The 24,059-nt window shown below is 31.5% G+C and overlaps 2 protein-coding genes and 1 long non-coding RNA gene across 3 annotated transcripts in view; 1 reads left to right on the forward strand and 2 right to left on the reverse strand.

The window, feature by feature from the left end:
- The window catches only part of LOC111622879 (protein mesh-like), a 12,013-nt gene extending 11,727 nt beyond the window's left edge, over window positions 1-286 (reverse strand). The window contains exon 1 of the mRNA XM_023365337.1: window positions 178-286. Coding sequence (XP_023221105.1) covers window positions 178-271 — 94 coding nt within the window. The 5' untranslated portion in view covers window positions 272-286. The remainder of the gene's footprint in view (window positions 1-177) is intronic.
- A 5,676-nt stretch (window positions 287-5,962) lies between these two features.
- Window positions 5,963-7,640, forward strand: LOC111622864 (synaptotagmin-2-like). Its single transcript, XM_023365298.1, has 3 exons — window positions 5,963-6,766; window positions 6,834-6,954; window positions 7,037-7,640. Exons 1-3 carry the CDS (start codon window positions 5,963-5,965, stop codon window positions 7,345-7,347), a joined length of 1,236 nt encoding a protein of 411 aa, XP_023221066.1. The 3' UTR covers window positions 7,348-7,640.
- Window positions 7,641-8,139: 499 nt separating this feature from the next.
- On the reverse strand, window positions 8,140-8,638 carry LOC111622880. Its single transcript, XR_002756356.1, has 3 exons — window positions 8,441-8,638; window positions 8,290-8,375; window positions 8,140-8,207 (listed from the first exon to the last, which is right to left on the reverse strand). It is a non-coding gene; the product is annotated as an uncharacterized LOC111622880 (long non-coding RNA).
- Between the last annotated feature and the right edge of the window lie 15,421 nt (window positions 8,639-24,059).

The raw sequence follows: 24,059 nt of genomic DNA on the forward strand, positions 1-24,059 counted from the left end.
TAATAATTCTCTATATGATTTTTATATTATAATATTTAAAAATTTTCTACTTTCGTTTTAAGTATCCCTCTTGATGTTAAGAGTCGGCCATGTTTAGACGTTAATTATAATTATCTTTTAAAGGTTATTAATATAACAAATTAAAAATAATTTTAATTAAAATAATAAAGAACTTACGTCTCTTTTTCTTTATATTATTTCTTTTCGTACATTCGACTAATAGAAAACAATATAAAATAATTAAAATCAAAGAGAACCTTAACGACGCCATTTTTACTTTCTATGTGGGGTTCTCCTGGCTAAAAATTTCTATTGTTATCGACTGTAACCGTTATCCGATGGTAACTAAAGTTATTATCTGTATTAAGATAAGAAGAGTCGAAAGTTCTTTAACTATCGAGCAAAAATTTTTGCTGTTTTAGGTGTGGTATTTTATTGATATTACATATTTTTAAAGGCGTTTTATTAATTTAATCTATTTAAAAATATCTTTATAAAGGGAAAAAATGATAGATTTTTTTTATTAAATAAATATACAATAATATATATTACAGTATATAAAGGACACAATAAATACAGTAAAGTTTATACAGGTTTCATTATATATTCTCTATAAAGAAAATATATCATTGTTTCTCTGTATGTACCATTTTAATAATGTATAAACCTATATATATTTAAAAATTTCGTTTATTTTACGCAATGTATTTCATTATATATTTATTAATCATGTATAATTTGTCGAGATAAAAGTGTTGATAATGTAGCGAGTTTTAATGCTTTGTAACTTTACGCCTTATGTAAATAAGTTGAAGTGTAGGCTTTATATTATATAAATTCTTTATGAATTTAAATACTTTTTATAGAAATTACATAATAAAATATGTTTTTAATTTAATGAAGTTATTTATTTATTTATTTTTTAAATCTTTTACGGTGATTTTAACGTATTGATTCGATTGTAACAGTGATGAATTCGAGTGAGGTAACATCGAATTGTCCATGTTTTCGTGGTAAATACTTAGTTATTTATTAATTAATAATTAAATAAACTATTAAGAAGAATGTTTTTATGTGATGTTTAGAGGATTTCACATAGAGTTTTTTAATAAAATATTATAAAAATGTATTACGAATAGCTGATTACAATTGAGTATGAGGAAGCTTACATCATTATATAATTTCGAGACGACTTATAATCGTTTCGAAACCGTTTGTGTGAGTGTCTGAAAGGCTGATAATAACGGAAATGATATCATCTTAAACGTCATTGGTTCTCATACACCAGAAATAACTGCGTATGTGTTAAAGTAACGTTATTTGCTCAATTACTCATTATAAAAGAATCCGTATTATCATCGTGCTCTTAATTAATGTGTATAATATTTTAAATTACTTTTATCTTTGTTAATATTATCTTAAAAATAAAATAATTATAGAGAAATTAGTAGGAATAGGATCGATTTTTCATCATAAGTAGCTTTTATTGTTCGGCTCTGTTATATAACAGAGAGAAAGTATGGTGATCGGTCAAAAAATTAGCGAAACAACGTGTTTTAGCCTTGTTAAAAACCCTCCAAGTAATAATTTTTTCCTTAATAAACAGTGCCCAGAAATTATTAATAGTGTCTACGATGTTGTGTACGATCTCACCTTTCATTTTGGACCGATAAAAAATCATGTGTTTTTTTCATAACAATAGAATTTCAGGTTAACTGAAATACCCTACAAATCGGATAATTTCGCAGACATCTTGGGTAACGCTGTCATAATCTACAGCAATTTCATATCATCTACCTCAGAAGATAGCAAATATACCAAATCTATCCACATATGTCTATTTGAATCGTTACAGTGGGCTCTGAATACGTTCAAATTAGAAATAATCAAGCTGCACATTGCTATTAATGGAAATTTGTAAGTAAAACAGTATTTTATTATATAAAATACTTGTAAAAAGTTGGGAATAAACATGAATACTCTGCTATTACATCACTTTCAGAGGATAAAATTGCATTTAAACAGAAAGATACTGAAGGACTATATGAATCGGCACTTGCAAGAAGGAAATTAGTCTTAAAACCAATTTATTAGAAAATTACAGAATTTTTTTTTACATATTTATTTATTTAAAACGAAATTTTTATTGCATGTTTACTGCGCGCTGTTGTAGAACAATTAAAATGTAAATAGGTTCTCTCTAGAAGTAGAGTAGTATTCTGCCCATTATGATCAAAATTGTACTAAAACTTATAATGTTTGTACAGTAAAGACTTGATTAAAATAAGTCAAATTTATTGAAAAAATACAGAAATGTATAAATTATCATTATTTTAAATTGTACGCAAAATAATAAATCAAACAATTTTATTAAATAGTTTATTCATTAAACCAACTGTAGAAGTTTGTGTATTAAACCATTCCACATACATTTCTAATGCCCAAGAAACCACATTCTTTAAAAATGTGGTTTCTTGGGCATTAGAAATGTATGCGGAATGGTTTACTTCAAGTCTTTACAGTAATGTTTTTTTATTGGAAGAATGTGTATTTATTTCTATTTTATTTTTTAGACGAACTTGTTAAAACAAACTTCTACTTCAAAAAGTATTATCACTCTTTCTATAAGTCTTTTTCTAAGTATATGAAACATTTTATTGAATATGACAATTCTTCCAGATTATTAGCAGATTATTTTTCCATAAGCAGAATCCCCAATAGGATAAGAATTCGCAAAACATAAAGGATAATATACAGAATTGCATTATATTTATATTGAAACGTTTAAATAAGTGTATTATCTTAATTTTTAATTAATTAATTATGTAAATATACAAAATTTCAAGTCGTACTGTCTTATATAAAAGCGTAGTACGAGCGCCATTTAAACAACCGTTTATATTTCCTTTATACTAAATTAATCGAGTAAAATGAGATTTGCTTGTGATCTATTGTGAAAATTCTTTACTATAATGTACTTCACGTAGAAAATTATATATATATATAAATTATATTATATAAAATAAGAATGATAAATGCGGTCGCAATTTACTTAATTAAACATAGACGAAAGAATAATATAATTTAGTTTACTTGAATATAAATATTATACGAATTTTTTCAAGACCCACTGTTTTAAGTTCAAAGAATGAGGTATGTTTGAGTTGTGTCCTGTTTTCATTTACGTCAATGTCATTGATCTACTGTTGGTAATTATTTTTATACCTTGCTCCCGTGTACCGAAACCCAATGCTTACTTGCTCAAACTTTTCAATTTTTACATTTCCCGTATTGAAATGTTTTATTGGATGCATTTCTTACTCCTTATTTGTATGATGATTTCTTACATATGTGAAAAAATGCCTTGCTTTTGCTGGTATTCGGTTATCGACAATGATATATATGTTAGAGTAGTCCTTGCCACAGCTGCATTGGCTACAACTTTAATATTCAGTATTATCAAAAGAGTCGAGTTAACGGCAGAGATCAAATTAAGAAAGTCTTATCGTTTCCCTATAGACAAATTATATGCTATTATCCATAAAGTACAATTCTATTAAGTAATGACTACTGTGGGTTTTACTGTATTGTTTGAATATTCAATCCTTTGTATATTTTATACCTTTATGGAACGAAGAAAACCCTACAAATACGAACCGCATAGAAGTTGGCACTGCTACTATTTTAATGGCTGGTGTCATAACATATATTTGTGTTTCTTGTCTTGTTTATTCTGACTTTAATGAATGCATTCGAAGAAGTATCAGAAGATTTGTATCTGTTAAAAAACTATTGTCCAAATTTGAATTCAGAATTAGAAGAAATTATTGTACATGACGGACTTTGGAACCTTTTCAAACAACTGAACGGGCCATTCAATTACGTATTATCAATTTTATACGGCGGTGTTTTAGTGATACCAAGTCTAATCTACTTTAATTTCATCTTCACGTCAATGTAATTAGAGATGAAAATGATCTTTTCTGCATTTTGTATCTTTAGGACTTTGTATTATATTATAATAGGATTTTCGCATTCTGACTTCACATCTGCTGTAATGTATTTTTCTCGTATACAGAAGATTTCAATTTGAAAATACAATATGACTATTTGTTAAACTGTAACTTGGCAATTGTTAGTATGTATGGAAATTTAAGATTATTATTTCTAATTAACGTTTCTTAATATTGAGTGTTATTTATCGTATCACATATTATTTTAGTACAGTCATTCAATATAGATAATCACAAAAATGAATTTCGATTTCTTGTATTTCTGTCAATATAATTTTAATTTTTGTACGAAAAATTCTATTCTAATGAAAATAATGTATTAAGATTATACTAAGTTGATGAAATAAAATAATTTCTGATTAACATTATATATTTGTGTATTTGCATTTATGCTATTCATCAATGGGGGAATGTATTAACTGACCCGAATTATCGAATTTAGCACTTATGCTATTCGCAGCATTAGAAATAGATTTCTGTGAAAGAAAAATTACTTGAAATCTTCGTCACTAGTCGAATATATGGCGCTTCTGTAACAAATAGAGTGTTGTAGAAATGGAAATCACTGTAGAAAACAACGTGCATCGATTACATAACGCAGTAAGTATCTCGTCAATAATGTAAGACATTGATGGTGAGATACAGCAGATGGACCTAGGTAAAGTATGTATGAAAAGTGCGTATCAAGGCAGAGAGGCCTTATGACAACCTCAAAATGACAACCTCAAAATTTTTAAAGTTTCGCCCAGTCAAAAAAGCATCAAGGAATCTTTGCACGTGTCTTCTGTCATGAGTTAAGGGAAAGTTGTGTGGCGCCATCTGTTATGTGATTTTATTGTAAAGTATACTTTTATTATTATTTATTATAAAAGGCAGGTGGGCCCTCGTCAGATGGCCCATATGTCGCGTTACCGTAACTAAATAAATCAAAGTTGCCTGGCATCGTTGTATATCGTCCTTTGTCTGGGTCAAAGTCCATCTTTTTCGTTACTTGGCAGGCTTTTTAAAACTTTATATGTATTCGGTAACAATAAACAAATACCAGAGTTAGACGTTGATTTGAGAAAAGAATGCTTTTCACACGATCCTAGTCTTTGTAAGTCTGGAAGCTTAGAAAGACCAGGATTAGTTTGTTTCCACAAGATTAACAAAACATTAATTGCTGTCTTTGTAGAGGCCCTAAAATAAAATTAAGGAAAGTTATGTAACGGGTGTAAATAAATATATATATAAAGAGAAATTGTTTATTCCTTTGTTTGTTTCTTAAACTTTGAATGATTCGAGCCACCCTGCGAGAAACTCTACCTTTTAACGATGACAACTCGTATGTTATAGTTAAAACCACACCATTCTTTGTTGAGAGCTTGGACATTGCCTAGTGATGCGGAAGATCAACTAATGCTGCAAAGATATTGTGAAGAGGATGATAAATACATAGATCAGATCTCATCTTTCTGTCTCTAAAACATTTCCTATTCCTTATATACAGAACAAAAAAATATTTTTACATCCTTAAAATAACGAATTATCTCAATTCGTTATTGTAGCAGCATCTAAAATGGATTTGATAATCTCGTTCTGTTTCTTATCCTTAAATCTAAAGCAAATATTAAATAATGAGATAAACAAACAGGATATAAAACACCAAAACATAAATTGCATATAACATTACACATAATTATACATTTACATTATTACAATCATTATATATAAGCTCTATAAATTTATATATAAAATAGACTACTTTTTTTATATTCTAACATTTTAAAATATTAGAAATACTTATCATTTCCTGGTATGTAAAAGCGTAAAGTAAACACCGTTTCTACCTGTGTTGTGATAATACGTCACGTGTTTTCAGTTTAAACGTTAGATCAGCTGAATAAATTTCTCTACAGACGGGCGAGCGTTGTGTTTATCAAAATTGCCTTCTGTAAGTGGATCTAAATATGTCAAACTCAACTACTGTCATCAAAATTAAGGACAGTAACTCAATTATACGTTCACCAGTTACCTTAGCAGTAATTTCAGCTGTACTACTAGCAGCCATACTATTTTTTGTATGGAGAATAGTACTGAGAGTACAGAAGAAGAAACAATTATTGAAAGATATAACACCAAAATCGGATCATCGAATAACTGGGGTAAGACTTAACGATTCTATACGTTTCGTGGTTCCTACCTTACAAATTTACGAAACTACAGAGGATTCACTTTCGGAAACTGATTCGAATGGTTCGAAATTTTCGGATAGAGATGGACGAGTACGTAGAATGAGCTTCACAGGATACCAAATACAACCTCAGGATCTGGAGAAGGATCTTTATGAAGATGATGTACAGGACAATTGTTTAAAAAATGGTAGAAATGTAGGACGTTTGGGATTTTCTTTACATTACATTTACGATAGACAAGAATTACGTATTCATCTCATTGCCGCAACCGATATTAAGTCTCATTTCATGAAAGGTACAGCAAATATTTATGCTAAATTACGTTTATTACCAGAAAAGTCTACCAAATATTTTACACGTGTTCACAGGAACACGCTGGATCCTGCTTTTAATGAAACTTTCGTTTTTTCTGTTAAACCAAACGAAATTCAACATAAAATATTATATATAACTGTATGGGATTACGATAAATATTCTAGGAAAGTTAGAATTGGTGATGTTAAATATCCCATTAAAAACTCAATTAGCGAAGACTTTATTAAAGATTTATGGTTAAATTTGAAATTTAATTGTGATAAGGTGAGTTAAATTTATTTATTAAATATTTAAAAATATACTTAAATTTTATAAGCTTATTTTTATGTAGATTAATGAGAATTGTGGAGAATTACTGATATCAATTTGTTACAATCGAGAAAAAACAACTCTTACTCTTACTATATTAAAAGCCAGGAATATTTATATAGAAAAAAACGAGAAAGATAAAGGTAATTATTATTAAAATCTTTAAGCCTGTCTGTCTGTCACGCATTTAACAATAAATGAATTATTAAAATTATTTATCCATAGCATCAGTATACGTCAAAGTTACATTGTACGTTCGAAAGAAGGTAATTCGTGCTAAGAAAACGGTTTTAAAACGTAAAATTCCGGAGGTAGAATTTAATAACAGTTTTCACATCCATGTACTTCCTTCAGCTCTTGAAGAAGTTGATATTTTAATTAATTTATACGGAAGATCCGGAATTGGTAGGAAATATATCATTGGAGGAACACAAGTTGGAGCGAATTGCATTTGTAATCAAGGAATTCAACATTGGCAAGATATGATCGCTAGCTTAAATAGCACTTCTATTCATTGGCATACACTAATGCGTTAAATGTATTTTATATTTCAAGTCTGGTAAAAGACAACGTTTAGGGATTAGTTTGATGAGTGCAAAGCAATACTTGAATATACTGATAAGGAGCGCCTTCGACTCCTATTAAGGTATCAGACACGCGACGAAAACCCGAAAAACTTCACGTGCCAGTCCTTTAGCTAGGCGCGAACCCAACAAACTATTATAGTTAAGTGGTTTATTTAATCGTCCACTGTGAAACACTAGTTTAAAAAGAACGTCTCCTGTCACTTCGCGTCCAAACGCTTCATTACTGTATTCTATAAATTTACGTGCCTCAGTATTCTTATATAGTAATATAAATACGTTATTAGAAAGATGAGAAAGTAATGTTCTTAATAACATATCTTTTTCTATTTTGTGATACGTTCTTAATGTTCTGTGACGCGAAGCGACAAAGCGAAGCGATGCGGCAAATACGCGACCGCTTCGCTTCGCCATCCAATATGGTAGACATCTCTACGATAGTGTCATTTATGTATTTTATTTACCGTAATAAGCTTATTATTTGATTTATGTTATATAAACATAAAAATGAATACCATTAAATAATTTTAAGTGAAATTGGTATAATAAGATGTGTATTTTCATAATAATATAAGAAATTATATGAAGAAAATGAGTTGTGAAATAATACATAATTATAAACAAATTATTATTATGTATTTATTCTTATTATTTTTATCTAAATAAACTGTTTAAAAATTTAAAAAAATCATTGTTTTACTTGATAAAACTCATAATTAAAGAATATTTATTATATACACTAAATTCCTCTTCAAATTATCATCTATTTTACAAATTTAAAGTTAGAAAATGGATGATAAACATATCTCCATCTAAATAAATATAAATAATAAATAAAGTGTGTGTTAGTAATAAATATACAGACTAATTAATTTCTATTAATAAATTACTTACTTTATCCATTGATGTATCATATAAACAATTATAACAATGCAAGTAAGAACAGCCAAAGATACATTTAGATATGCAAAAATTTCACTCTATAAAATTATAAAAAGATTTGTTAAATACATAATAACTTATTAAAATAATATTAAATTATTACCTTTACTATAGGTCTATTATGAAGGAATGTAAAATTGCACATCTGCATTGAAACGTTTTTAAATAAATATCCTTGCATTTAAATCTAATAATTCTCTTCAAGTTCTAGAAACTGATAAATGAATTTACATCGTTAATAATATTTAAAGTTCAGTAAACATTCCATTTTAACGGTACAGGTAAGTGGATTAAGTGGCAAATTTAAACTTTTGACCCTTTCACTGATAACGTCACGTCTGTATGTAACTAAAGAATTAAACCGCTACGCAATTACGATCACTTTCGTTGATAAAGGTGGAGTGACGATAATAAATCTGAGTGTATTTTATATATATATTTTGCTTTACATGTTTCCTATAAATTGTTTAATGTGTCTATCATTCGAATTTAATTGTATTTCTGAAAAAAAAAACCACGAGAAAATATTTAGTTCAAACATTGCAAATTGTTAAGAACACTGCGTGAACTCAATATTTTAGCTTCTTAATAAGCATTTTCTTTTTAAATACTATCATACAATATATACAGTATAATGTTGTACAGTATATATATTGTAGTATTAAACATGCTGATAAAAGTGAAAAGTGTTGAACTGTTATTTTGAAAAAAAAAAAAATCGTAACTTTCCGAAGCTTTGCCTTTACTTATCGATGGTAAGATAGGAACTAAAAGTAATCACCAATTACTGGAAAATTTCATTAAAGTTACACGAAAATAATAAAGAGTTTCTAGGCAATCATTGTATGTTTTATACTTGTTGGAAATACTGTAGAATAGCTCTAAATTAAAGCAGAATTCAGATTTATCTTTTATTTTATAAAAATACAAAATGTGTATAAATCTAAAGATCGATCGTCAGTTCAAAGAATCGAATTTACTCGATAGAGTTCAAAGAATCGATCGAGTTCAAAGAAATCGATTTACTGCTTATCATTTAGGATGAGTGAAAATCGATTGTATTGTTGTATCTATATTTTAAATATAAATCAAATGTACCAAAATATGTATATGTTTGTACGATAATAGAGTAAGTACATTAAACGAAATTATATTCATCTGAAAGTTTGAAGTCTACAATTTACGCACGTGTCCAAAACTACATAACGGATGGCATTAGCACACGTACAGTACATGAATAGAGCGAATTGTAAGTGAATGCATACGAATTACTCGATCTTTAACACAGGGTAATACAAAATAACTTGTAGATTTTACAATTTAAGACAATAAAAGTAAAACTTGGAGATTAGATACAGCAGTCAGACTTAGGTGAATTATAGATGAAATGGTCTTACTAATACTAAGACCTTTCGGTATGCAATACGCCAACCTCAAAGTGAGATGCAAAAGTAGCAAGAACGACGTGACAGGCTGATCATCACATAACTTTTTTTAGCTATCAATCTCTTGAGTTAGTGTTTAATTAAGTTTTGACACGTGTGTAGTAAAACCTATTTGAACTGGAACATAGATATTTCAGTCACTTTTTCTATTTCATATTCCATTGATATAAAGTTATATCTTAATTTATTAATTAGAATTGTGACCGAAGGGTCAACACTTGTTTGATGCCTCGTTAGGATCACCATCGTTTCTCATTTGGCACGGAAGCCGCGACGGCATGTTGTTTGGTATTCAAAGTTGGTCACGCGATGGGCCGCATGTTTGAGCGATCAGATTCCTGATGGAGTCTGTGTGACAACGAGTTCAAAGTGACTCATTCGGATTAAAGTTATACAAACAAATTCGGTAAGCGTTTGATACTGACTTTGATTTAATAATTATTTCTGTCTACAATATGCAATGTATGCAATTTTGAGTTTTGCAGCTATTCGAATTGTATTTTTATAGCACTTTGCAAATATCATTCTTGTTTTGAGTTGATTCCTCACGAGGTTAACAATAAACGTGCAATGTGTCGACATCAGTATTACGAGTATTTATCGTTGCTTTCCACTGTTAAAAAAAAGCAATTTTCGAAAGTAACTCAAGCTAAATAACATTTTACTTGGATATTCGATGTTTAAAAATAGAAATTTTAGAAATATTTTAGGTTTGATAAGTTATTTATCAGTCGGTCAAATTCAAACAAGGAAATAGAAATCCTTGTTAAGGCAGTCAAAACCCTTGTTAGTTAATTCTCACTTCTCACTAATCAACTTCTCAAGTCAAATTGTATTTCTGAGACACCAAAAGTTTGTATGGAATTCAATTTAGAGCAGAAATATTGTGTTCTTTTCTGCAATTGCAATGTGAAATCTTTTTCTTATTTAACAAAAAACAGTATTAAAGATTTACTTTTCAGTAGTAGTAATTACGTTCATTTATAGTGGTAAGCATCAGCACTATTTTCGAAGTCTGAAAATATCTATTATTTATTATTATTATTACGTTTCTTCTGTATACAGTCGACCCCCCTATAAGATATAGATACGTTCCAATTTATTAGGAATCCGATATCTTACAAGTCGTTCCAATCACAGCCCGACACGTGTCAAGTTTACGGACTACGGCTGATTGAAAGGTTTTTTTCCATAAAATTAATCGATTCTACATTAATCCGACTCAACATTTTTAAAATACGTATATTTTTTCGTAGTTTTATAGGAATCGTAATTATAGGGACCGTAATTATAGGGGGTCGACTGTACTAAAAATCACACAATAATAATATTATTAATAATTCACTTTCCTTTTGATTAATTAACGCCGCACCGATCCCTTTTTGAAAGCTCATTATTACTTTTAAGCCGTGCTTACAGCAATAAAGATTATCATATTATGTATATATTATTTGATGCACATACATTACACTTTGTGTATTAAATAAAAAAAATTGTGAATTTTGAAATTAAAAAAGAAATTGTACTTTATAATATAAATTTATTGCACGGTGTATCTATTTTGATTTTACGGATGACTGTACTGTACATAAAGGCTATCACAGCCTTTCGTGTTTAAAAGGAATATTATATCATAATGTGAGATCCGAAAGGCCCCTGGGCCTCATTTATGAATTTTTATTAATATGTTTAAATTATCGACAAAATATTATTTCATTTTGTGTGAAAAAACTGGTGTTTTAGACGTGGGAAAAATAGATGACAGATGACACTTCCTTTCCACAGAAGAGAACATCCGCTGTTTTTCCCTTATCCGTTAAAAATCTCGCTCAGATGGGAAATGGTTACCCCTCATTCATCCCCCTTTCATCCGTTCTCACGAAAGAGTTACTGAACGATGATTGGACGAAATTTTGAGATAAAAGGAGAAATTAGTCAGAATTCGAAGAGTTCTCCGACCGATTGAAAGTGTCCAAACTCCACATACGTTTTCCTCCTGATGGCCAACGCCCATAACGGAGTCCGATAGACGAAGTCCGAGTCTACACTTAGAAGAAGTGATAATTTTATATTTTGTGCACGAATTAATCTCCCATACGAAAGAAAGATGAACCCTATCTACAAGGTGTCCTATAACTACAGAAACGAAGACGACAACTAACAGGTCGTATGTTTAGAATCATTTTGTGAGCTCTCTCTCGAACGCGCATTAGCTTAAATATAAGCCGTAGCCTAGAGCTTGTCGTATTATCGTTGTATTTGGTTATTTGTATTCGTTTGTTTGAGATATATTAAATTATACTTATGTTAATTATAATCAAGAATGTCTCCTCAATTCATTCCGAATCAGATCGTTATCGCGTGTTTGTCCGCGCCTCTATAAATTGACAAACTGGTGTCGGGAACCTGACGAAGGAAGAAGGTGAATTCGCCTTCACCAACTTCCGCTCTAAATTATAATATAACCGTAAAGCCCTCCACACTCGTTCCCTACGACGGGGAAAGGCCGTTCTTTGGACGACTGAGAGCTGGTCTTACCGACTAGTGCCCGTAAGTGGCGTAGATTAAGACCTACGTCCTTGGCTACTCTCACAGTGGTGTCACGGGAGTGGGGTCTCGAGCTTAAGAAAAACCCCCTAATAGACTCTCACATCTGGTGTAGCAGGAGTGAGTTTTTGAACTTAAAAATCTTTAAAAACTTCTCACAAGCGGATCTGATTCGGATTGAGAGACGACTAGTTGAACATTTTTCTTATTTCTACTTATCAACTAGTTTTAAGTTTCCTATAAGTTAAAATGGATAGAGATAGGGAAGAAACTCCGCGAGCTACGATAGCGGGTAATCCCACGGCGTTGGGAGGATTGGGAGGAATGATCCCATTATTACCTGTCTTCTCAGGGGACGCGAAAGGTCCAAAAGTGTCAGAATTTTTCGATACGTTAGCGGATGTGAATAGAGTAGCAGCATGGACGAAGGCACAAATGCTAGCTGTAGCTAAATTAAAATTGACTGGCATTGCTCGGGAATTCGTACGTAAGGATCGGCGAGTAAAAGACGTGGAGGATTATGAGGAATTTAAGAAAATAATGTTAGAACGTTTTGAGAAGGTCCCATACACATATAGAATCCAGAAATTCTACGCGTGCGTCCAGGCCAGAGACGAGGACGTACAGACATACGCCGTACGACTCCAGGCTTTAGCAGAGGAGGTTGAGATTGAACACGAAGGCGCGAACGAAACCGAAATCGAGGTAATAAGACGAGTTAAGGAGAAGGAGTTGGATGAACGCTTAAGGATCCAATTTTTAAATGGGATTAATATAAAAATCCGTCAAAGAGTTATGTCTAGGGAACCCGAATCATTCGACCGCGCGTTAGAAATAGCAGTTAAAGAAGAAGAGATTGAGTCCCTTACTGCAGGGAGAAGTAACTATATCAGAGTCCTTAGAGACGCAAATGAAGAAAAGGCAGAAATTAATGAAATACAAGAAATTCAAAGGCAAATAGATAACTTAGTGGAACAGTTAAAAATTTTAAAGGGAAAGGACAGATATAATCAATCTGAAAGAGAAGCGCACTTCCGTAAAGACGCGGACATGAAAAAGCGAGATCGAAATAGAGATAAGCATTTCCGTTCGCCACCGCGCAGTTATAGAGAAACAGATATGTGGGAAGGTACATTGTCTAATGTTAGGACAGATGATAGACCGATAGTAATGGTTTATGTAAATAACTTACCCACTAAATTTAGAGTTGATGAAGAAGCAGACACTTCACTAATATCTAAGCGCATTATAGACAGAATCAAGCGAATAAAGTCTTTTTACAATAAACTGCCGGTAATGATAGATAATTCACCCCGAGAAACAGTCGTAGGTATAGGAAATGCAACCCCTGAGTTTAAACTAAGAGGAAATAAATTTAGCGTTACGTGTAGAATAGTGAGAGATACATATCCATGTGACGGAACCATAGGAAGGGATATACTAGAGAGAGAAAATATCAAAATAGACCATAAAGGAAATAGATTAATTATGCCTGATGGCAAAAGCATTCATTTTTGTACAGCAATACCTGTGACATGTTATAAGCGAGAACCTAAGAGAAATAATGCGAATCACAGAGGAAAATACTATAGAAGGGACTATATAAGAAGCATACAAGCATATTCCGAGAGGAAACACTATTCGAAAAATACTTATGGTAAAAATAATAGAAAAGCTGAGACAAGCATCCGGGGATCAATTCCTATCAAATTAAAAGGTATTGAAGCTGCTAGACAACCACAGATTAAGGAAAGTGGAAATGCAAATAAATCTAAGCGAAGAGCATATAAGGGAGAAGCTGCTAGACAACCACAGGTTAAGGAAATTGAAAATACAAATAAATCCCAGCGAAGAGCATATAAGGGAAATAAGAAAGAAAAGAAAATTCTAAGAAATTCCCCAGCAAAGACAAATAATACTCGGAAGAGAAAGATAGACAATAGCAGTAGTAAAGAAGATACCCGTTACTCTGATACAAATATGGTTAAAGATATAGATAATGAAAATACGCAGGATAATATCCTCAAAGAAATGCTTCATCTTTTAAATAATACAAAGATTAAATTTAGATCGGTTTTCGATACCTCGAATTGATAGTCGGAAATAGAACCAAGGATCCGGTAATTCCATATAGAGAAAATGATAAGGATTTGATTCGTATACATATAATTAGAAATTATCGATAGAAAGAAAATTGGTATCTATATTTCGAAATAGTAAGGTTGTATTATCATTTTGACCCTTAAGTCTTACCAACTTCCGAGTGTCAAGAGTAACTCAGTAAATTTAGGAATAATTAACCTATTAAATTTAAGATAGCAGTAATAAAATAATAAGCTAAGGTTAAATAAAATATACCTCACGATAATCATCGACTTGAAGATAAGGGAGTTCCCCTTTATATTACAACAATTAAAATATTTTCAACAAATAAAATATATCGATATGATTTAGCATTTGAAATTATCATGAGAAATCTAGAATTTGCGATGCAAGAATTTCATACGCAAATAATTGAATTAAGAGAAGCTATTGACGTTTTAGAGCAAGGAAAATTAAGCTCATATATTATCGCAATGGAAGTGATGTATCGTACGTTATGAGAAATACAACCACAACTTCCGGAAGGTTATTTATTGATAGAGCAAGTCAAAGCTGACACTCTCTTTAAATTTTACCAGTGGATTATTACAGTTGCTATCGCACTCCCAGGAAAATTAAGAATTTTCGCAAAAATGCCAGTGAAACGCCTAGTGGATATTTCGATGCTTACGAAATTTTGGGATTCCCTACATATGTTCCTGCATTGAAAGCTTATGCATATTTTAAGACTGAATATCCCATTTTAGCATTGTCAATGGATCGTCAATCGTACATGTTGTTACGTCATCACGAATTGGCTGTTTGCCAAATATCACAGTTTGCTGTTTGTTCACCGGACGTTCCGATATTTCGAGCTCCACATCAGAGCTGCGAATATTCGTTATACATTAGAAATGATCAGAAGGTAACAGAACTTTGTTTCAAAGAAATTGTAAAGGAATTTTATCCAATTTTTAGAAGAATAGACAAGCAAGGAACATGGGTATTTTCTACACCCTCTACATTAGTATTAGCAGTGAAATGTTCTGCTACACAAAATAACTTGCATGCATTACCTTCTAATATAAGTAAATTGAATAATGTTGGAATCATAAGATTGCCAAAGACATGTATAGGATACTTACCTGGAATTATCCTCACTTCACATTTTCACATGAGATCAACTGTTCACACTAGAAGTAGTCCTGGGTTTATTATACCTCCAATTGAAACAATATTTTCCAAGATGGAATTAGAGGAATTGCAAGAAAATTTAAATACTACAGAGAATCCTGAGAAGAATAAAGAGAATTCTAAGAAACAAAAAGATGATGACATTAAGGTAGCAGAAAAATCATAAGAAAGACCAATGAAGACCAATAAAATCAATGAAGAAAGATTTGGACAGATTATTGAAAGAAAATGAAGATCTTTTTATATCAAACCCTCCAACAATTCCAATCACATACATATGGATTATCCTTGGAAGTATAGGAATATTAATTCTACTTATCTGCACATATTATATAGTCAAGCATATTTGTTGGAAACGAAGATTTGAGAAGAGGATCAAGGAACTGTCACAACAGGACATTCCACTTCAAGAAATTCCTCAAAGAAATAATGCAGAAGAAGAAGAAACGGAAATAGTCGAACCTGTTGGAAGCTCAACTGAACAAGCTTCAAGCTCAACACAGACAAGGAAGCACTTTGTTCGCACACCTCGATTTTAATCCCTACTTGATTTTCTTTGAATGATTATTTCATTGAATTGAACTTTTATTTGATTTATTGATAATCAATTTTTGTTCATATATATCTTTAGTTTGTAAGTACCTTTCCTAATAATAACAAAAAGCTTATTTAAAGGAATGTACACCCCACTCAAATTGATAAACTAAAATGATTGATTAGAATAGACATAATATTGTATAGAATAGTCTAGATATAAGACTTAGAGTAGTATTAAGAGAGAGAGAGACTTTATTAGAAATATATATTTGTTAAACATACTACCTTTAAAATGGACAATACTTTGGTGAAAAAGAACTTTGCCCAAGATAGATTTAAATGACCTTGGAGTCATAAAACATTTAGTGAACTCAACCACCTGAACTTTTGTGGTTATGATAAATGAAATTTTAGCAGAAAAAAGAAGTGTATCAACATACGAGAAGAAGACACATTATATCATTTTGAACTGCACAGTGAACTTTGAACTGTTAGCAGGTGCTTTTTGGAAATAAGAAGACATCACATGATCTTCTAATATACCTGAATTTTTGCAACTATAAGAAGTCAGCCAACAGAGGTACTGCCATAAAGACTCTCAGCAACAGAGAGGTGCATTCGAACCCAGTGACAGAACTATGTCCACTTTTACCGTCGATTCCAGACGAAGACACTTGTGTTCATTATGTTTATTTTAGTAATAATATTAATCAAATGAATTGTTTATTATATTATTTCCATTGTATTTCAATTTTGAATTTAATTTGCATTATTGTATATTTTTATGATTTTATTATTATGTATAACGCAATTTTGAGAAAGAGAGAGAGCAATTCGAACTTATGTATTGCAGTGAAAAATCACGCCTTCTTTAAATGTAGTGTGATTTTTGAAGATAAGGGAGTAATGTGAGATCCGAAAGGCCCTGGGTCTAATTTGTGAATTTTTATTAAATATGTTTAAATATCGACACAAAATATTACTTCGTTTTTGTGAAAAAAATATTGTTTTAGACGTGGGAAAAGCCAGATAACAAATGTTATTTCCTTTCATCGAAGAGAACATCCTCTGTTTTTCCGTATCTGGTTAAAAATCTCGCTCAGATGGGAAATGGTTACCCCTCATTCATCCCCCTTTCGTCCGTTCTCACGAAAGAGTTACTGGACGATGATTGGACGAAATTTTGAAATAAAAGGAGAGATTAGTCAGAATTCGAGGAGTTCTTCGACAGATCCGAAGCATACAAACTCCACATACGTTTCCCTCCTGATGGCCAACGCCCTAAACGGAGTCCGATAGACTAAGTCCCGAGTCTACACTTAGAAGAAGTGATATTTTTATATTTTGTGCACGAATTGATCTCCCATACGAAAGTAATATGAACTCTATCTACAAGGTGTCCTATATCTACAGAAACGAAGACGACAACTAACAGGTCGTATGTTTAGAATCATTTTGTGAGGTCTCTCTCGAACGCGCATTAGCTTAAATATAAGCCGTAGCCTATAGCTTGTCGTATAATCGTTGTATTTGGTTATTTGTATTCGTTTGTTTGAGATATATTAAATTATACTTATGTTAATTATAATCAAGAATGTCTCCTCAATTCATTCCGAATCAGATCGTTATCGCGTGTTTGTCCGCGCCTCTATAAATTGACAAACTGGTGTCGGGAACCTGACGAAGGAAGAAGGTGAATTCGCCTTCACCAACTTCCGCTCTAAATTATAATATAACCGTAAAGCCCTCCACACTCGTTCCCTACGACGGGGAAAGGCCGTTCTTTGGACGACTGAGAGCTGGTCTTACCGACTAGTGCCCGTAAGTGGCGTAGATTAAGACCTACGTCCTTGGCTACTCTCACAATAACTGTTATACAAATGACAAATTTTTTCGTCGTAAAATGTACAGTAATAACGAGGTTTGATATGATATGTATTATTTATATTTAGTAAAATTCGATAACATTATATTGTTACAATTTACTTTTACTTTCGATGCCTTCCTTAACTTTAAAAGTCCTGAAAAAATAGAATGCAACGTACTCGCCATCTAAAAATTTAAATAATTTAAAATTATTTTATAATTTTTTACGGTAAGTAATTTATTAAATATTTTATATGATTATATAATAAAATAACCTTGAAAATGATTTTCTTATCCACAGCAAAGAAACCACCGATTGAAACACACAAGGAAACTTTTCCAAATCGTTTCATAAAATCTAAAATCTAAAAAATGAAATAGACAATAATCGCAATAACAAATGCAAAGTTGTAAACAATGTGAAATGACTCAATTTTATTATAATAAATATTATCCGGTGTTGAAATTTATTAGTTTTGAATATGTAATTAAAATATGGCCAAAATTCATTATATTTTAGTATAAAAGAAGTTATTATAACTTTACCAAGACTCAATGGATCAACTGCTCATGGGTTAAAATGTTTACCTTGAGTTTTTTTTCAAGTTTGAGACTGCAATCTGCGAGTTGACGAATATCTTGAAAACCATTCTGCATCTAGAAAGTAAGATATTAGCTTACAGAAAAAATGAGTTGTTAACACGAACACTTACCGAAAAAGCGAAACAAGACAGTAAACAACTTTCAGTTGTAAAGACGAAGGTAGAAAGTATGGAAGCTAGTAAGGCAAATAAACGCATTGAATCATTCATATCTACAAATAGGTATGCATAAAACCAGAAGCTTGTTATCCAGATAACAGAAAAGTACATAATGCAGAATGGATAATTAAGTTTAGTGTTAAGTTGATTGATGAATATCCACAATTCTTGTTGTCGTAGCATCAATTCTTTCAATTCATTGGGCATATTCTTGTGGTTCTTTTTCAATGACGAAAGTTCAAACAGTATATGTTCAAATTCTTTATACACGATGAACAACAATAAAGCTACTAATAATAAACCAAATGCATATCCTCCTATTAGAGGTATAAGACCTAGAGCATACAGAATATCGCATAACAGTGGTTCGCCTTTAAATTTCGTTTTCTTTTCGACTCCGGTATAAAAAAAATATACATTCATAAATTGAAAAGGAATAATAAACATTATTGCACAGAAAGATGTGAGCAAAGAAACCTTTCTAATTGAAGAATTGTTTTCGTTTATCATTTTTTGTTGGAAATATTCATTTCTTAAATCAACTTCTAAATTTACTTTGTTGTTGTTTTTCGAAAAAGTAGTTAAGCAGATGGAATGATTTAAGCACATTATTGCAAAAACTGTATTTAATAGTGTAGGCTGATTAGTTACATAATCAAGCCACCCTTTACAAATTGCGTATTTATTCAATCCCGGTATTATCTGCCAGAATAGCAATAAAGTCAATTGCCATGATACATATTTAATGAATCTGACATAATTATTTTTTAATTTAATTATTTTTTGCGTAAACATTACTTTTCTGCAGCTACATCTGTTAAATATATCAAAGCCAAAGATGATTGCCATCTTTATGGAAGGTTCTAACAAACAAGTCAAACAAATCTTTTCTTCTAGATTAGAATACATTTTTCCTTTTGTTTGTTATAAATTATTTCGAAAAATTTGAATCATTAACTTATGTTTGCATAAATTATGTCGTCAATAAACATTTTCTAGTAATGTATATAAATTGAATATTAAATATATTAATATATTAATTTAATGAAATATCATTTTTACTAAACGTTAAANAATACATATTTCCTGTTGTTTGTTACAAATTATTAGAAACATTTGAATTATTAACTTATGTTTGCATAAATTATGTCGTCAATAAACATTTTATAAATGTATATAAATGTATATAAATTGAATATTAATAGTACTTGCGTGAAAATAGAGGAAATTCAATGATGCGAAAGTTCATGAGAAATTAATGAATTAAGTCAGTTACTTTTTCATGTAGTCGATGTTACTTTAATAGTGTTTTCATAAAATATTATGTTTATTCCGATTAAATTCGAGTTTATATCGATTTATTAGTTTCATAAATTCATTTGTAATTGTCATTTGTTAATAAAGTTTTCATTGGGTTAATTTATTTCATGCCGTTTATTATTTGAAAAATGTCATGCTGAGAATTTAAAAAATTCTTTTATTAAAAGAGCCAAAAAATGCAAGGTGTAAAATAAAAGTAAAAATAAACATCAGCAATATGCGATAATCAACAGTAATTATATTAATATATTAATTTAATGAAATATCATTTTTACTAAACGTTAAATTTATTCAGTATGAAAGACAAGTTATTCTTTTCGTTAGTTACGATATTTTCTATTAAATCCCTTAATTAATATTTTGTAACTAACAAGTGTTGTGACACATTTGAATTATTGTTTGAAGGCAAAATTATTTTAGAACAATTCAAGTGTTGAAATCTATAAAACAGCGAAGTAGCTTGACAATAAATTAGTAACACATAAAATGAAAGTTTCGAATCATATTACAGCCAATTATGTCAATTCACACAAGTGCTGTGTCTATATAACTTATAGAAAATAAAATCGCTATTTTTTTAATATTTCAGTAAATTACGGTATAATATATTTATTGATATAATATAATCGTCATTAAATTATGAAGTAATTCACCTGAGAGTGCGTGTCAGTCATCATGCCAACAATTAGAGTTACATTGCTATCTTTAGTAGGTTATAAGTTTGAAATAATAACTTCCTTCGTAAAGACACAAATGTGCATTTAAGTAGTCTGTTCATTTTTTATTCAGATATTCACATAATAAAAATTGATTTATAGTCATAAACATGTACACCATCGTAAACTTCAAGGTGAATTTTTTCTGTTTAAACACTTGATGTTTTCTAAGATGTTTACTTTATTAATGAGTATTAAAACTTTATGCATTTTTGCATGCAAATAATGTTGAAAATTCAAAGCACGACAAATTAATAGCGGTTAGAGATTATAATAAAATGAAAAATTCTTCGAAAGTTAATTTGTATAAAGCTTTTAATCGATCCGTCGTTGAAATATTTATAAAAGTATTCGTTTTGAATGCACGGTTTTTCACGAATTTCATTTGTTTTTACTTTCACAATAAATGAAAAATGTTTCAATAACTAAAAAAGAAAAATTTTACAATAATAAGTGAATTAGTGAATTTGCATTTATGTTTAAAACTTTACCTATATATATAATCGAAACGAATTGATAATGATAATAATAATATTGATAATAATAACTCTTCCATGGTCACCATCTGGTTGTGGTGGGAGAGCCCAGTAATTTTTCTGATCCATAGGGCAATGCAGGCTGGAGCACAAGCTGCTGGTAGAGACACCCCTGCCAGTAACGTCTATGGGGAGAAATGAAGCTAAGAGTGACCACATTCACATTCTGTAGAGATAATTATTATGGTAGTTACCAGATCAAAGTGTGATACCGGCTCGGACGTCTCCCGGGTTAACAAGGTCCCCGTTCGTGGGTTAGGCAGAGGCTCACGTTCGAAAAATAGGCCGCAGTCTCCCTTGGTTACCGGTGGCGAAAGCAGCGCCGGCCCAAGCATGGCTACCGCAATGCCCTCAACAGATGTGAGGAATCAACCTAACCTTGATGTTTCTGTGGCAATGCATCCACAGACCACAAAGGCTGGAAAACCACACCAACGGATGAAATGGACAACAGAAATAAACGAGTTTATCATCCGTACTTACTACACCATCACAAGACTCGAAACAAACATGATAGCATACAGACGACAACTACACCATAGATTCACACAACAATATCCTCACCTCACTGTCACCGAACAAAGGGTTGTCGATCAAAAAAGAACAATTGTACACAACAACCTTATCCCACAAACAACACTTGAACTTATCAAACAACAGGTTGCTGATCAAATACATCAACAGACAGAAACATTTAACATTAATGAAGATCACGTAACCTGTCAGGATAATCCAGCAACAAGCACTGATTACAGCACACACACAACAAGTACCACTAATGATACTGCAGGCACTTCCCCATCCATCACTGATAACGTAGACATAGAATTAGTTAATACGCTCTCACTTATATTTCAGGAAACACTCATTAAATATACTGGTACAGATCCCACACAAAGACCACGAATACCAAAAATCAACACGTCAAAGGCAGTAGGAAAAACACTAGATTATGTAAACACTCACTTACTACCAAACTACATTCATTCAATTTCTACACTTACAGACATTCATACATTAGTTTATGCTGGGGCAGTCACAGTAGTAACACACCATGGACTGAAAATACACTCACAGACAGACACACACAAAACACAATTCTATCATAAGCCTGCCTGGCAGAGAAGAATAGAAACACAAATAAATGACATTAGACAGCAATTAGGCAGGCTGACACAATACACTAAAAACAACATAACACCCAAATTAAAGAAACAACTCAAAAACATTTTCAAGAAAATCAAAACACACACAAAACATGAACATCACAACACACACATTACAGAATACATCGATACACTAAAACAAAAACTCGCAGCCAAAGCACGTAGACTCAAACGATACAAAACATGTACACTACGAAAACAACAAAATAAATTATTCACAAACAATGAAAAACTTTTCTACAGACAAATCAGTACCAAAACAAACACTGATACACAGCACAGTGGCACACCAACAGAAGAAGAACTCACAACTTATTGGTCTTCTCTTTGGTCCAATGCTGTTACACACAATGCTGATGCAGGCTGGCTCGAGGAGGAGAACAAAACTTGCACAACATACCAACTATGCCCTGTGCTGAAATAAACGTACATGACATCCGCTACGCTGTTAACAGAACACACAACTGAACACACACCTGGTGTAGACAACATTCACAATTTCTGGTACAAAAAGTTTACATCACTGCACCAGGAACTAGCTAAACATCTAACACACATCATCATCAATCCACAAGACATGCCAAAATTTCTTACTCAGGGCATCACCTACAGGAAACCTAAAAACAACAAAACCACAGACCCCACACAATACAGACCAATTACATGCCTTCTGACACTCTAAAAATTATTGACATCCTGTATCACACAAAATATACAAACATGTTGAAGAACACGACATTCTTACAGAACAACAAAAAGGTTGCCGTCGAAATCACAGGGGATACAAAGAACAGTTACTCATAGATTCGGTCATTCTACGGCAAGCACACAAACAACACAGAAACATACACATGGCATATATAGACTACAGAAAAGCATTTGACATAGTTCCACACAGTTGGCTGCTACATATTCTACACATGTACAAAATACATCTATCACTCATTGCATTCTTCCAAAACACAATACAGCACTGGAGAACAACACTACATCTCAGGGTTAGTAACACTTCCATACAAACAAACGAAATATTCATTAGGCGAGGAATTTTTCAAAGAGATTCCTTGAGTCCTCTCTGGTTCTGCCTAGCCCTGAATCCATTATCCAACATGTTAAACAACACGCATATGGCTACAATATCAGACGTGAAAAAACAACACAGTTTACGCTGTCACATCTCATGTACATGGACGACATAAAACTTTATGCATCCACACAAAAACAACTACAGCAGCTCCTACAAATCACACATTCATACACCAAGGACATATAAATGGAGTTTGGCTTAAACAAATGCAAAACACTTCACATAGAAAAAGGAGTTCTGAAGAAAGAAGATTTTGCACTTGGAAATGGGGACGTTATTGAATCCATGGAAGAGGGCGAGCTCTACAAGTATTTAGGATTCCAACAGGCCAAACTAACATAACATACACAAATAAAGCAAAGATTAATTAAAGAATACCAAAGTAGGTTAAACGCTATCCTCAGAACACAGTTAAATGCAAAACACACAGTTAAAACAAACACATATGTCGTCCCAGTACTCACA

The sequence above is a fragment of the Centruroides sculpturatus genome, unplaced genomic scaffold, assembly GCF_000671375.1.
Source record: "Centruroides sculpturatus isolate CEXI.00-Female unplaced genomic scaffold, Cexi_2.0 scaffold290, whole genome shotgun sequence".
Taxonomy (NCBI): domain Eukaryota; kingdom Metazoa; phylum Arthropoda; class Arachnida; order Scorpiones; family Buthidae; genus Centruroides; species Centruroides sculpturatus.

Excerpts from the sequence above, each read along its gene's own strand:
- LOC111622864 (XM_023365298.1), top strand. The coding sequence starts at position 5,963 with ATGTCAAACTCAACTACTGTCATCAAAATTAAGGACAGTAACTCAATT. Across the intron at positions 6,767-6,833 it reads TGAAATTTAATTGTGATAAG|ATTAATGAGAATTGTGGAGA; the intron begins GTGAGTTAAATT and ends ATTTTTATGTAG. Across the intron at positions 6,955-7,036 it reads AAAAAACGAGAAAGATAAAG|CATCAGTATACGTCAAAGTT; the intron begins GTAATTATTATT and ends ATTTATCCATAG.